The 14,645-nt window shown below is 50.7% G+C and overlaps 1 protein-coding gene across 1 annotated transcript in view; it reads left to right on the forward strand.

The window, feature by feature from the left end:
- The first annotated feature begins 3,920 nt into the window (after positions 1 to 3,920).
- Positions 3,921 to 14,645, forward strand: part of HRH2 (histamine receptor H2) — a 31,175-nt gene continuing 20,450 nt past the window's right edge. Inside the window, exon 1 of the mRNA XM_026510677.4 lies at positions 3,921 to 5,482. Within this exon, the coding sequence (XP_026366462.2) occupies positions 4,407 to 5,482 (1,076 nt within the window). The 5' untranslated portion in view covers positions 3,921 to 4,406. The remainder of the gene's footprint in view (positions 5,483 to 14,645) is intronic.

Consider the following 14,645-nt stretch of genomic DNA (forward strand, 5'->3'; position numbering starts at 1 on the left):
GAAAGAAGACAGAACCGGGTCACGAAGAACCTTGAATGCCACATCAAGGATCTAAACTTAGAGACCAACCAAAGCTAGTAATGGAAAGCGGATCAGACCTCCCCCGCACAGAGCCCAGCACGGCGGGTCTAAAACACATCCGAGAGTGCAGTGAGTGCCCTGCTCACGCTGCGCTGGGGAAGCTCTTGAGGGCTAATTGGCCAGCATGGCCTCGAGCAGGCACACGGTGGGGCAGACTCTGAGCCGGCCCCTGCTCTTTGTTATGGCTGCATCTGCCAGGTGAAACCGCAGGTAAAGGTCAGAAGCCTCCCCAGGAGGCCGCGGGGAGTACGGCAACCCTGAGCCAGTTCTCCAGAAGGTGCCTTTTGAAAGGCTATTAAGACAAAGATGAGAAGAGAAGCAGTGGGACGTGTGCAGCTGTGAATCCGCGGTCAGCCTACAAGAGGGGCAGGAAGTGGCTGAAGCCTGTTTTAATGAATTTCATGTGATTTTCACACACACACACAGAATGGAGGTGAACAGACAATTATCTAATCTTCAGGGACAGTTGGATAAGATCTATTGTATATTGTGTTGCTTTTTCAACTTTTTGTGTGTGAAAATTTTCACCGTAAAATGCTGGGGGAAATAGGCCCATTTTCATATATCCATTCAGATACTAACCAGACTCACTGAATCCCAAAGTGAGTACCCATATATTTCCAAGATGGGGAAACCACACACACACACACACACACACACACGCTCACTCACACTCCATGTACCCTTTCTCCTGTTATATAGACAACAGAAAATGTTGGCTGGATGGGTGGATGGATGGATGAATGGAGGGGTGGATGGATAGATGGGGTGGAGAGAGGTGGGCAAGATCCAGGCCCTGCAGGGAGGGCAAGCACAGAGCCATATTAACACTGCAAGGCAGCAGGTGCCGAAGTACAGGGGAGAATGCTTCTGCCTCCAGGCATTCAGTAAGGCTCCAGGGAGATGGAGGTATTTGAGCAGGGCCTTGAAAGGACAGTAGTCAAAGTGAACACAGGGAAGAGCGGGGCTGCGGGTCAGGGAGACAGCAAAGGCGGGAGTGAGGAGGTGTGATACGTTTGGGGGGAAAGGCTGGGTTAACTGAATGGTGAAGTTAGGGGACAAGTACAGGGGTGTTTGTTGAGATCCAGCTAGAAGGATGGGGCGAAGTCTGATCCAAGCACAGCCATTAAGACAGGCTGAAGGGGTGTGAGCTGAGTTTGAATCCAGGCTCCGTGGCCATTTGGGACATCACTTGGCCTCTCTGAACCTCACTCTTTCAGACGTTAAATGGAGCAATGATTGCCCTCACTCGTGGGTTATTGTGAGGATGAAATGATGTTTCACATAATATGTGATCTCACCCTGCCCAGGACGATTCTACAGTAAGGATGCTCCGTGATGTCTCAAACCAGCCCCCGCTGCTGGGCGCTCCGGTGGTTTCCGCCTTCCGCTGCTTGCAAACCTGCTGTCACAGACGCCCTTCATAGCCCACAGAGGCTGTACTGCCACAGCACAGGTCCTCATAAAGAAGCAGTGCGGTCTAAGTGACCCAGAGGGGTGTCCTTATACAACAAAGGAATTAGGGAAACAGCGTTGCTCAGTAAGGTGGACAGCGTGTCTGCCTGCGTACACACAGAAGCCCAGAGCAAGCGGGAAGGCCCCCATCACACCGAACCGCCAGCAACAGTCACCTTCCAGGCATGAGGGCCTCCCGTGTGACAGTGCCAACAGTCGGCCTTTTCCGTCTCCCTCAGGATACCGGGTTTACTGCAGTAAGTATGGCATCGCCTTGGAAGTTTGAAAGGAAGATTCGAGAACGTGTTTCTATGTTATCTGTGACGATGAAAACAGTGACAGTGACCTCGTGGTTCCATGGCCTCTGGGGCGGTCCCTCTACCCACCACGTACAGGGTGTATGAAGTTTCATCTGAAAGTTCCTGCCTTCACGAAAGGTCACCGGAAACTCTGGGACCTGGGCTGTAAAATAGAAACACGACAGAAGTGATTCTTCCTTGAAACTCCATGAAAAAAGCGACCACCGCGGCTCTGTTCATCATTGTGCCCCCAGCACCTAGACCAGCATTTGCCACGTTGTAAGTTCTGACAGAAACACTCGCTGAAAAGAACAGAGGGAAGGAAGAGAAGGAAAGAAGAAGGGAGGGGAGGATGAATTTCGAATTATGTGAGAGGCTGCTTCGTTCAAATTTGAAAACTCCAAACATTAACTAAAACATTGGTCCGGGGCCAAAATACCTACACCTGGCTGTTAAGAAACTCAGAAAAAATTGATATCAGAAATAGGGATTCTCAGAAAAGATAGCCTTGCTGCTGTCTCCTCCCCAGTTAATTAAACGTACCAGTGAGAGGCCTGCTGCTTGCGCTATTTATGTCATGAAAAGATCTTCTAAAAATAATACCCAGCGGCCCAGCTCGCAAAGCCCGGTGGCTGAACCAGCTGGAGTGGCAGAAGGTGACCAGGAGCCGTGACCCCGGCACTGACACAGTGGTTACGATTAAATGATGATTCTCATATTCAGGTTGCAAAACCGCTCCAGGCCAGAGCCTAGGAGAGGCTTAATTTATGTCACATGGCGATTAGTTTGCTTCTGAGAGGGATTCCACCGTCATCCTGATGTCTGCAGGCTCCCAGATCCCAGTAGAGTGCCTGCTAGCTGCTCTCCGGAAAACCAGGATCGGCTTGCGTGAAAGGGAATCGGCAGGTTCTTTGCTTGTTTTTCATCGACTGGAATCATAGTGTATCACCAGTAGGAGGGGGTCTCTGGGATTTAACCAAGAAGCATTGTGTGTGGAGCCTTTCTGTTGAAGTGAGGTTTGCCCTGGGACAGGTGGAAGGAAGGTAGGAAGGACAGGAGGGAAGGAGGAGCTGGAAACCACCAAAATACTCGTGATAAAGGCATAATAGGATCAACTGTGGCCAGCCACCCTGCGGGCTGCCAGGCAGCCATTGGAGAGATGGAGTGAATTCGGTGCTGGCTGAGCCGACCACATGTGCTGCTAAGTAAGAAAAGGAAGACTGAGAGCGATGTTTGGAGCAGGTGTGGGCAGGGCTGCCGCTGGCAAACCATGACAGCAGACTATATCTGGCCCTCTGCCTGGTTCTGTGCAGCCTGTGAGCTAAGAATGGCTTTTACATTTTTAAAGAGTTTGGAAATAGTTTTAAAGAGTTGGAAAAAATCAAAAGCAGGATCCCATTTTGTGACACGTGGAAACTATGTGAAATTCAAATTTCAGTGTCCATAGTACAGTCTCATGGGAGCACAGACACACTCATTCATTCGCACGTTGTCCGTGTAGGTGCTTTCAGGCTACAGTGACAGAGTTGAGTCATTCCAGCAGAGACCTTGGGGGGATGCAAAGAAGAAAGTATTTACTACCTGGCTCTCTCCCGAGAAAGCTGGTCAGCTCCTGCTTTACAGTATGATGACATTTTGTAAAACCAACAGTGTCAGACACTGTTCTCGATGCCTGATCAGAGCAAATTCATTACATTTGCTTATTTATTCACTCATTTGATCATTTGTCCATCAGATGCTTAATGCCTACCTGTGGGAACAAGTAGACACAGCCCCTGTTCTTGGGGTGTTTAGAGTCTGTGTCTAGTTCTTTCTTTCTCCAGTATAATAGTCCTATCCCTCTAACCGTATCTCACAGGGTGACACAGCGGTCCAGACCCTTGTATCCTGCCTCCTTCCTCCTCCCACTGCACATCCCGGTTGCCTCAGTCCCTCCTAAAGAGAGGTATCCGATTGGCTCTATGCCTCCTGGTGTCTCCCAGGGAGGTCAAGGTCCAGAAGGATTCCTCTCGAATCGGTCATGCTCTTGGTCTGATTTCAAAGTGTCCAACCCTTGACGCTTGCATTTTTCAGCTCCTGTTCACCAGCGGCCCTAGGAGGCAGATGCAGCAGCCCTCGACCCCCGTCACATGGGTGGGAGCATCCGCCAGCTATGGAGAAGGATGTGGCCACACGTCCACATGATCCCTCCCACATAAAACCAAAGCCCCGTCCAGACACCTGCTCCAGGGCCTCAGTCTCCATGCAGAACCCAGACAGTAGAGACCTGCTCCAATCCCTGGAGGAAGCTGGCTTTGCACGGGGTGAATCGAGGACGGGAATTTGAACCAGGAACTTTCTCCTTTTGCTCTTCTTCATTCCTACTCATGCCCAATACCTCCCAGGAGACTGCTTTATTTATTTCTAGAAAAACAGTACTTGGGCAATCATCGTCACCTCCCCACGTTTGGACATTTTCTCTTGGCTCCGTTGGGAGCTTAGAGCCCAGGGGTTTACATAATTGACACCCTGGGAGCTGGGCGAGAAGCGGCCAGGGGCCGCGGGCAGAGGACAGAGCCGTAGGGTCCCAGGATGGTACCAAACAGCACAGCCTCTTCCTTTTGTCTGGACTCGCCCCCGTGCAAGATCACCGTGAGCGTGGTCCTCACCGTCCTCATCCTCATCACCATCGCTGGCAATGTGGTGGTCTGCCTGGCCGTGGGCCTGACCCGTCGGCTCCGCAGTCTCACCAACTGCTTCATTGTGTCTTTGGCTATCACCGACCTGCTCCTTGGCCTCCTGGTGCTGCCCTTCTCGGCCTTCTACCAGCTCTCCTGCAAGTGGAGCTTCGGCAAGGTCTTCTGCAACATCTACACCAGCTTGGATGTGATGCTGTGCACGGCCTCCATCCTCAACCTCTTCATGATCAGCCTCGACCGCTACTGCGCCGTCACGGACCCCCTGCGCTACCCCGTGCTGGTCACCCCCGTCCGGGTCGCTGTCTCCCTTGTCTTAATTTGGGTCATCTCCATCACCCTGTCCTTCCTGTCCATCCATCTGGGGTGGAACAGCAGGAGTGAGAGCAGCAGTTCCAATCACACCATCCCCAAGTGCAAAGTGCAGGTCAACTTGGTGTACGGCTTGGTGGACGGGCTGGTCACCTTCTACCTGCCGCTGCTGGTCATGTGTGTCACCTACTACCGCATCTTCAAGATCGCCCGGGAGCAGGCCAAGAGGATCCATCACATCGGCTCCTGGAAGGCAGCTACCATTGGGGAGCACAAAGCCACAGTGACACTGGCTGCCGTGATGGGGGCCTTCATCATCTGCTGGTTCCCCTACTTTACCGTGTTTGTTTACCGGGGGCTGATAGGGGACGATGCCATCAACGAGGCCATCGAAGCCGTTGTTCTGTGGCTGGGCTATGCCAACTCGGCCCTGAACCCTATCCTGTACGCCACGCTGAACAGGGACTTCCGCACGGCCTACCAGCAGCTCTTCCGCTGTAGGCCTGCCAGCCACGGGGCCCAGGAGACCACGCAGAGGTCTGGCGGCTCTCAGCTGGCCAGGAATCAAAGCCGAGAAGCCATGCAGCAGGAAGAGAAGCCCCTGAAGCTCCAGGTGTGGAGTGGGACAGAGGTCACAGCCCCGCGGGGAGCAGCAGACAGGTAACTGCCAAGAATGTGTGTGTGTGTGTGTGTGTGTGTGTGTGTGTGTGTGTGTGTGTACGCGACAAGCACCTGGGGAGGGGGTCCCAGTCACGATGACCACGAAGGTGGCGGCTGTTCCCCAGGTGCTGGTCGAACATTCTGTGCTGGGAAGTCTTCCTGAGCACTTTGCAAACCTCATGTTGTTCCATCCTCCCAACGGCCTCCCGAGATAGAAGCTTTGACTTCCATTTTTAAAGGACCACATTAATTCTTGGAGAACGTGACCGGGGCCACACAGCTGGGACCTGGACAGAGATCCCTGCCTCCAGACCTTGTGGGCCCTTTATTCTAGCTGCATTGTCCTCATAGTCGGGAGTCCTAAGTTCCAGGCCCCACTCTGTCACTTGGTTAGTCATCTGAGGTGTTCTCCCTAGCTCTCCAGGATAGCCCTCAAATAGCCAGGCACTGATGCCGCCGCCTGGGGGGCACCCGCAAACCCAGCTCGGTCCACATTCGTTGAGCACTTATGATGCACCCATTCTTATGCTAAGGGTGCTCTGGTGAGAAGAGAAAGAGGGCTGGCCAAATTGGGAAGGCAGAGCCTTGCAGGTCAGGCTAGGGGCTTGAACCTTGTACGTTGGTCTTAGGGGAAGACGGAAGGATTAGAAGCAAGGGTGGGGGTAAGCCAGGCAGCTCTGTGCTTTGGAAAGAGCGCCCTGGTTCCCTGTAAGACATGGACCAGAAGGATGAGACGGGGCCATCGGTGAAGGGGGGTGTGCACTGGCCCATGAGAGAGGAGAAGGGAATCGAGCAAAATCTAGGAGGCTATTAAAAGAAATAGGCTTGGAGAGCATTGGATGTTTGGGGTACAGGAGATGCGAGAGAGAGAATGCCCCAGGATTCTACCCCCAAGAGGTATCCAGGTGGAAAAGATAAACAGATCGGAACGAGATGTAGATGAGTGCACTGACGGCAAAGCCAGTGCCGGGTATTCAGGGAAACCCCGCCAGAGACCCGAGCGCGCTGAGGACGCTCACCTCAGCAGGGGAAGGACGCCGACCGGCCTGCGGGCACGCTAGCTGCAGAGAGGGCAGTGGTGGAACATCTGGCACGTGGAAGTGCTCACCAAACGTTGCTTTCCTCACTCTTCCCACAGACCATGCCTTTGCCTCCCAGAGTGCAGGTCTGTGTGACTGACCCACCCACCCATCCGTTCGTCCGTCTGTCCGTCTGTCGGTCCGTCCGTCCATCCAGCCATTCATTTGCAAACATTTATTGACTCCCACGGCAGGCTGGGAACTGTGCTGAGCCCCAGGGGTGCAGAAATGGCATTTGGGGCATTTGCTCTGATGCCCAGGCATGGAAAGTGCACTGCATAGCCCCACTCTCGGCTCTGTCTCAGTCTGTGGTGTGAGCAAGTCCCTGCCCCTGTCGGGCTTTTGTTCCCTCATCTCCTAGGGTGTAGGGTCCGTCCTCACGCAGCCTGCCCTGCTCACCTCCCAGGGTCGCCCGATGTCCCTGGGAGCCAATGGAGGTGAACGGGCTCTCCAGCCCCCATGGGACACTTGTCTCCTCTCAATAACTGAGCACCACGCTCAAGAAAAGCTTCGGCGGGTGCCGCAGCCCCACAGCCTCTGGGTTCTGGTGCCTGTGGAGCGTTGTGGGAGCAAAACTGCCCATGAGAGACCCCTGGGCCTCATGTCCCCTCTGGTCCTTGCAGCAGCCAGGTGTGGAGTGTCCTGCCATAGACTTGGGTCCCGGGCCCTCCACCCCTCCACTGCCAGCCTTCTGGAACAAGCCTCATTGCTCCTGCCTCCAGCCTCCTAACCTGGAGACTCTCCCTCTCAAATCCATCCTCCAAACCGCCCAGCAGTGTCTCTCCGAAATGGAGATCTGGAGCCTTCCACATCCGGCCCTGATGGGTAAGGCCCCCTCTGACCGTGTCTTTCCCCACTCCCTCCCTCATCCAGGACGCAGCCCAGAGCACAAAGCTGAGTTAGATCATGAAGCAAAGAACAAAGCACAGGGACTGGACCCTGTAGAAGGCCGGTGACATGATCCGGTCTAGTCATGAGTGCCACTTCCCGCGGCTCTTACCCGTGTGACCCCCCTGGTGAAGAGGTTGCCTTCACCCCTAATCCATGGGGAACTGTATTCAATAAGTACTTAGCAACAACAGCCGACAGTCCTCGGGCACCCACCAGGTGCCCATTGGACACGTTCGCCCTTGTTTCTATGTATAATCATTCTGTGGGCACCCTATCCCCGCCCTTGTGCTGGGTGCTAAGGGTGCAAAGGGAAATAAAACAAGCCCCCCAGCCCGGGTCTCACCACCTGTCATTGCTCATGGCCTAGTTGAAGAGTAGATGGGCAGCAGTTCAGAGCAGCACGTGCCGAGGATTGAAACCCAGTGTGCTGGGTGCCCAGAGGAGGCCGTGCGTGGCCCAGGGAGCCCAACCCGGGAGCAGACCTCCGAGCTGAGCCTTCCGGGCAGGCAGGAGAGACCTTATTCAGCCAGGGTGGTACTGGACCCTTTGGACTTGTGACCTCATTTCACTTTCCCCACAACCCTATGCTTGTGTAAGTTCCACTTCACAGATGGCAAAACTGAGGCTCAGAAAACGTAAGTTGACTGCCCCAGTGACACAAGCTAGTGAGTCCACCAAAGCCATGTTCTGAGCAACAGCAGAAATAGCAGCCCCCCGATTGGCTGTCCTCTGGGTGCTGGGCACACCGTGGACCATGAATTCCCACCTTTTCTTCCCATCTTCACAGCCACCCTGGGAGGGGGGCTAGGAGGCTGAGGCCAGCTGAGAGGCTGTGCCTGCCTGGGTCACACACAGTAGCCACAGAGCCAGGGCCTTCCGAGCACACGTTCTGTGTGGCCATGGCCATGCTCTGTCCTCCAGGCCCTGGAAACAGTGGGCAGAGGGGGTTGGCAGAGGAATGTGGTGAACTTGTCGGAGGGCTTCACACCGCGGTGGGGGCTAGGGGGTGAAGGAGGCCACGACCAGCCGGAGGCTGATTTTCACACTGACACTGCCAGGGCATCAGGGCCTCATGTGGCCCTCCATGAGTTGGCTCCCAGCTTCCCTGATGACCGATAGCATGTCCTTTCCACTCTCTGGGGACAAAAGTCAGCATTGGCCCCACCGAAGGCCCTTATCAAGGCTGAGCGGGTGGAGGCATTGCTCTGGAGTGGGGAATTCTGAGGGCCTTACTGGGCCTGCCCTTGGGGCAGGGCGGGGCCCAGTCAGGGGCGTGGTGGCGCCAGCCAAGGGGAGACTCCAGGAGAGGGTGGCCCTCGTCACCTCTGCAGCCACGTGCTCCCCCGCCCTGCCCAGTGACCTCCACCGCTCCTGCTGGTATCAGTCTGCGTTCGTTTCCTAGGGCCACTGTAACACTTGGTGGCTGAAAACAAGGCAGATGGGTTGTCTTCTGCTTCGGGAGGTCAGGAGTCTGAGATCAAGGTTGCTCTGGAGGTTTCAGAAGAGAATCCATTTCCGTGCCTCTTCCAGCTCCTGGGGGCTGCCAGCTCCCCTTGGCTCATGAGTCCTCTCTCACAACTTGTCCCTCTTGCTTCCTTTGTGACAACTCCTTCTGCAGCCAGATCTGCAGCCAGATCTCCTGCCGCTCTCTTAGGAGGGCTCTTGTGACTATATCTGGGACCACCAGGATAATCCAGGATCATCTCCCCATCCCACCTTCCTTAACTTCATCACATCTGCTAAGTACTTTTTTTTTTTCTCTCTTTTTTTGCCACAGAAGGTAACATGCTCAGGTTCCAGCAATGAGGATGTGGACATCTCTGGGGACCGTGCCACAAGTCCCAGCTCCTCACCTGGCATTAGAAGCCCTACCCTCCTCCTGATCTGTCTCTTGCCAACATCCCCTGGCCCACACCCGCCCTCCACGCTCCTCTGTCACAGCCAAAGCAGCCCGCTCAGAGCCCAGGATCCCCAGGCACACAGCAAGCATTTGCTATATGGCCAGCCCTGCCTGGGGCATAGCAGTGAGTGGATCAGAGGCAATCCTCCCTGAGGGATGTTATTGTAGGGCAGTGGTTCTCAAAGTGTGGGCCCTCAGCCAGCTGCAGGCTTCCAGAAGCAAAGTGGCCGGCATTGAGCCACATAGCCTCAAACATGGCTAAGCGAGGATTCCAGCCCAAGCCTGTCTGACCCTAGAGCTTGGGGTCTTTCTACAGCAAAACACTGTCTGGATTTAAATTTAGCCCAGACTCTGTGCTAGTCCCATGGACACCAGATGAGGGAACTAAGATCACTGGGAAGCAGGTGACTTATCTGAGGCCCAACGCAAGCTCAGGAGGGGCCAGGGATAGACCCGGTACTTTGGACCCCTGCCCGGGGCTCTTGGGTCCTTTCTCCACGCACTGGCTTGCTCTGGGTAATCTCCCAGGTCAGGGAGATAATATTCATAGGCACCTGGAGTATCAGAGCCTCTCCTGGGCGTGGCACATCCTCATTCCTGCAGAGCGCCTGGAGGCTGCAGCCAGAGATCTGGAAAGGCCCTGGGAGAAGAGGTGCAAAGGGAGGCAAGGTGCCCCCACCCCTCCAGCCCGCTTTCCCCCCAGAGGTGCCATGGCAGCTGTCCCCCAACCCCTCCTATCTGCTCTCCTTCCCTCTGCAGCCAGGGAGCAGGTTTCTACACGGAAGTGGGACTAGAAACCCCCCTCCTGGAATAAAGTAGCAAGTTCTTATCCTGACCTCCCAGGCTTTGGACTCCACACCCCCTCGCCTCAGCCCAGACTGTCTTACTCCTCTTGATGCGTTCTCTGTGTTTCAGGTCTGCACCCCACGAGGGTGCGCTCCCCAAGGGCAGGCCCATGTCTGTGTTGTTCACTGCTGTATCCCTAATAGGATGGGCACAGTAATACTGTTGAAGGAACGAATGGGTGAATATCTAGTTTTACTTCCCCAAGAGCCGGAAGAGGTAAATAAAACTGCCTCCACTTCAGAGAGCAGGAAACCACAACTCAATGAGGGAAGTTCCAGGAACTAGCGGGAGCTCAGAAATCCCTGGTTCCCTTTTCTAATTCGGACGTCACAACAGGCTTCCCTCCAAATAGTGGTGTCAGGGCGGGCCTCACAGCAGAATCCCACCGCAGGCTCTGAGTCAGTCCTGCAAGCGGGAAGAGGCCCCGAACAGGAACCCCGCCCCTCCCCCTGACTGTGTCACAAGCCAGCCCAGAGCGGAGAGGGGACTTGTGCCAAGGATGCAGAAAGGGAGCCTCCGAGTGGGGTGGGAGTCCACAGTGCCTGACAACCTGGCGCTGCCCCTTCCGTCTCCACAGCACATCACGGTTTGGCCAGAGTTTGGGGGCCCAGGGGCGTGCGAGGCTGACTTCACCTGCTGCTCCAAGCCCAGGCTCTGCCCATGAGGCTGCGGAGCCACAGGAGTGGAGGAGCCCCGTGAGCCATGCACACGCGCTTCCTAAGAAGGAGGGTTGCTCGGGCCTGAAGCATCCCGTAGCTTACCCTGCTAAGAGCCAAAATTTGCTTGCCTGTATCATCCCGGCTCTAAAGTCGTCTAACCTTTGGGCACACTGATTCTAGCATTTCTTAACAGCCTTTACGGTGTTCTTTGCAAGGGTGCCGGGAACAGCTCACCCCCAACGAAGGGCCCTGGACACCCCCCTGCATGCTGGAATCCCACTGGCCGCTTTGTCACCTCTACCCTCTGTGCCTGGCCATCACAGAAGAAGGCTGTTGGGGTGTTCTCCTGCTTCTGGGGTGGAACTAGAGAGCTCCAGTATGAGGCCTGCCCCACCACTGCATCGGGGTTGGTGTGGGTTTATGTCTGGGCTCTCTATTCTGGATCCATTGATCTATGTGTCTAATTTTATGCCAATGCCATATTGTTTCAATTACTACAGCTTAGTAGTATAGTTTGAAATCAGGGGGTGTCATATCTCCAGCCTTATTTTTCTTTCTCAAGATTGCTTTGGCTAGAGAAAGTCTTATGTGGCTCCATACAACTTTTAGGATTATTTGTTCTAGTTCTGTGAAAAAAACCATTGGAATTCTGATACAGATTGCATTGCGTTTCACTGTAGTATGGACATTTTAACTATTAATTCTACCAATCCATGAACATGGAATATCTGTCCGTGTATTTGTGTATTCTTCAATTTCTTTTGTCAGTGTTTTATAGTTTTCAGTGTACAGGTCTTTTCACCATCTTACTTAAATTTATTTCTGGGTATTTTATTCTTTTTTGATGCAGTTGTTTAAGAGATTTTTTAAGATTTTTTAGATTTTAATATTTTATTTATTTATTTATTTGAGAGAGAGAGAGAGCGTGCATGCAAGTAGGGGGAGGGGCAGAGGGAGAGGCAGAGAATACCAAGCAGAGGCCATGCTGAGCGCGGAGCCCAACTCAGGGCTGGATCTCACGACCCACGAGATCATGACCTGAGCTGAAACCAAGAGTCAGATGCTTAGCTGACTGAGCCACCCAGGCGCCCCTAAAGAGATTATTTTCTGAATTTTTCTTTCTGCTACTTCATTAGTACTGTATAGAAATGCAACAGATTTCTGTATATTGATTTTATATCCTGTGACCTTACTGAACACATTTATATCAGTTTTTTGGTGGAGTCTTTAGGGTTTTCTGTATATCATATCCTGTCATCTGCAAAAAGTGACAATTTTACTCTTCCTTTCCAATTTGAATGTCTTTAATTTCTTTTTCTTGCCTATCTGCTGTGGCGAGGACTTCCAGTATGATGTTGAATAGAAATGGCAAGAGCGGGCATCCTTGTCTTGTTCTCGGTCCTAAAGGAAGAGCTTCCAGCTTTTCACTGTTGAGTATGATGTAAGCTGTGCGGTTGTCGTATATGGCCTTTTGTGGCCTTTAATATGTTGAGGTATGTTCCTTGCGTACCCACTTTGTTGAGAGTTCTTTTAATCATAAATGGATATTGACTTTTGTCACATGCTTTCCTGTATCTATTGAGATGATCATATGATTTTCAAACTTTTTTTTGTTAAAGTGGTGTATCATCATCGATTGATTTGCAGGTGTTGAACCGTGCTTGCTTCCCTGGAGTAAGTCCCATTTGATCATGGTCCTTTTAATGTATTGTTGAACTGATTTGCTAATATTATGTTGATGATTTTTGCATCTGTGTCTATCAGGGACATTGGCCTGTAATTCTCTTTTTCTGTGCAGCGTCCTCGTCTTGCTTTGGATCAGGGTAATGTTGGCCTTAACACGGGTTTGGAAGTATTCCCACCTCTTCAATTTTTGGAAGAGTTTGAGAAGGATAAGTATTAAATCTCTGAATGTTTGGTAGACTTCACCAGTGAAGCTGTGTGATTTTGGACTTTTGTTTGTTGGGAGTTTTTTTGGGCGTGGGGGGTAGTTTTTTGATTACTGATTCAATCTCTTTAATAATTGGTAAAGGAATTGATCTATTCAGATTTTTCTGTTTCTTCATGATTCAGTTTTGGAAGATTGTATGTTCCTAGGAATATAGCCATTTCTTCCAGTTTATCCAATTTGTAGGTATATAATCGTTCTTGGCAATCTCTTATATTCCTTTGTATTTCTACGCTATTGGTTGTAACTTCTCTTCTTACATTTTTCATTTCACTTATTTGAGCGTTTTCCCTTTTTCTCTTGATTAGTCTAGCTAAAGGCTTGTCCATTTTGTTTATCTTTTCAAAGAACCAGCTCTTATTTTCATTGATCTTTTCTATTTTTTTTTAGTCTCTATTTCATTTATTTCTGTTCTGATCTTTATTATTTCCTTCCTTCTAATAACTTTGGGCTTCATTTATTCTTCTTTTTCTAGTTTCGTTAGGTGTAAGTTTGGATTATGTATTTGGGATTTTTCTTGTTTCTTGAGGTAGTTGTGTATCCCTATGAATTTCCCTCTTAGAACTGCTTTTGCTGCATCTCCTAGATTTTGGACTATTGTGTTTCCATTTCCATTTGTCTCAAGGTATTTTTTTTTTAATTTCCCCTTTGATTTTTTTCATTGACCCATTGGCTGTTTAGTAACATGTTGTTTAATCTTCACTTATTTGTGATTTTCCCAGTTTTCTTCTTTGTAATTAATTTCTAGTTTCATACCACTATGGTCAGAAAAGATGCTTGATGTGATTTCAATCTTTTTCTTTTTCCTTCAAATTTTTGTTTTAATTCTAGTTAGTTAACATGTAGTGTAATAATCATTTCAGGAGTAGAATTTAGTGATTTGTCACTTACCTGCAGCACCCTGGGCTCATACCACAAGCACCCTCCCTAATACCCATCACCCATTTAGCCCATCCCCCATCCACCTCCTCGCCTTCAACCTTCAGTTTGTTCTCTCTCGTTAAGAGTGATTTCAGTCTTCTTAAATTTATTGAGACTTGTTTTGTGGCTTAACATGTAATCTAACCTGGAGAATGTTCCATATGCACTTGAAGAGGATGTATATTGTGCTGTTTGAGGATAAAATATTCCATATATATCTTTTAAGTCCATCTGGTCTGATGTGTCATTTAAGGCCAATGTTTTCTTATTGGTTTTTTGTCTGGATGATCTATCCATTGATGAAAGTGAAGTATTAACGTCCCTTACTATTATTGTGTTACTGTCAATTTCTCCCTGTAGGTCTGTTAGTATTTGCTTTATATATTTAGGTGCTCCTGTGTTGGCATATAAATATTTATAAATGTTATCATCTTTTTGGGTTGACCCCTTTATCATGATGTAATACTCTTCTTTGTCTTTTATTACAGTCTTTGCTTTAAAGTCTGTTTTGTCTGGGATGCCTGGGTGGCTAATTCAGGTAAGCATCCAACTCCTGATGTCGGCTTAGGTCATGATCTCAGGGCCTTGAGATCAAGCCCCACATCAGGCTCCATGCTGGGTGTGTGGCCTGCTTAAAATTTTTCTCTCTCCCTTTGCCCCTCAACCCCCCCAACTCATGCATGTGTGCTCTCTCTCTAAAATAAAAATAAAATAAAATCAATTTGTCTGATATAGCTAAACCAGCTTTCTTTCCATTCCCATGGAATATCTTTGTTCACTCCTTCTCTTACAGTCTGTGTGTGTCCTTATATCTGAAGTGAGTCTCTTGTAGGCAATATATATAGTTGTCTTATTTTTATCCTTTCTGCCACTCTGTGTTTTTTGCTTGGAAAATGTAGTCCATTTACACTTAATTATT

The sequence above is a fragment of the Ursus arctos genome, unplaced genomic scaffold (assembly GCF_023065955.2).
Source record: "Ursus arctos isolate Adak ecotype North America unplaced genomic scaffold, UrsArc2.0 scaffold_15, whole genome shotgun sequence".
NCBI lineage: Eukaryota > Metazoa > Chordata > Mammalia > Carnivora > Ursidae > Ursus > Ursus arctos.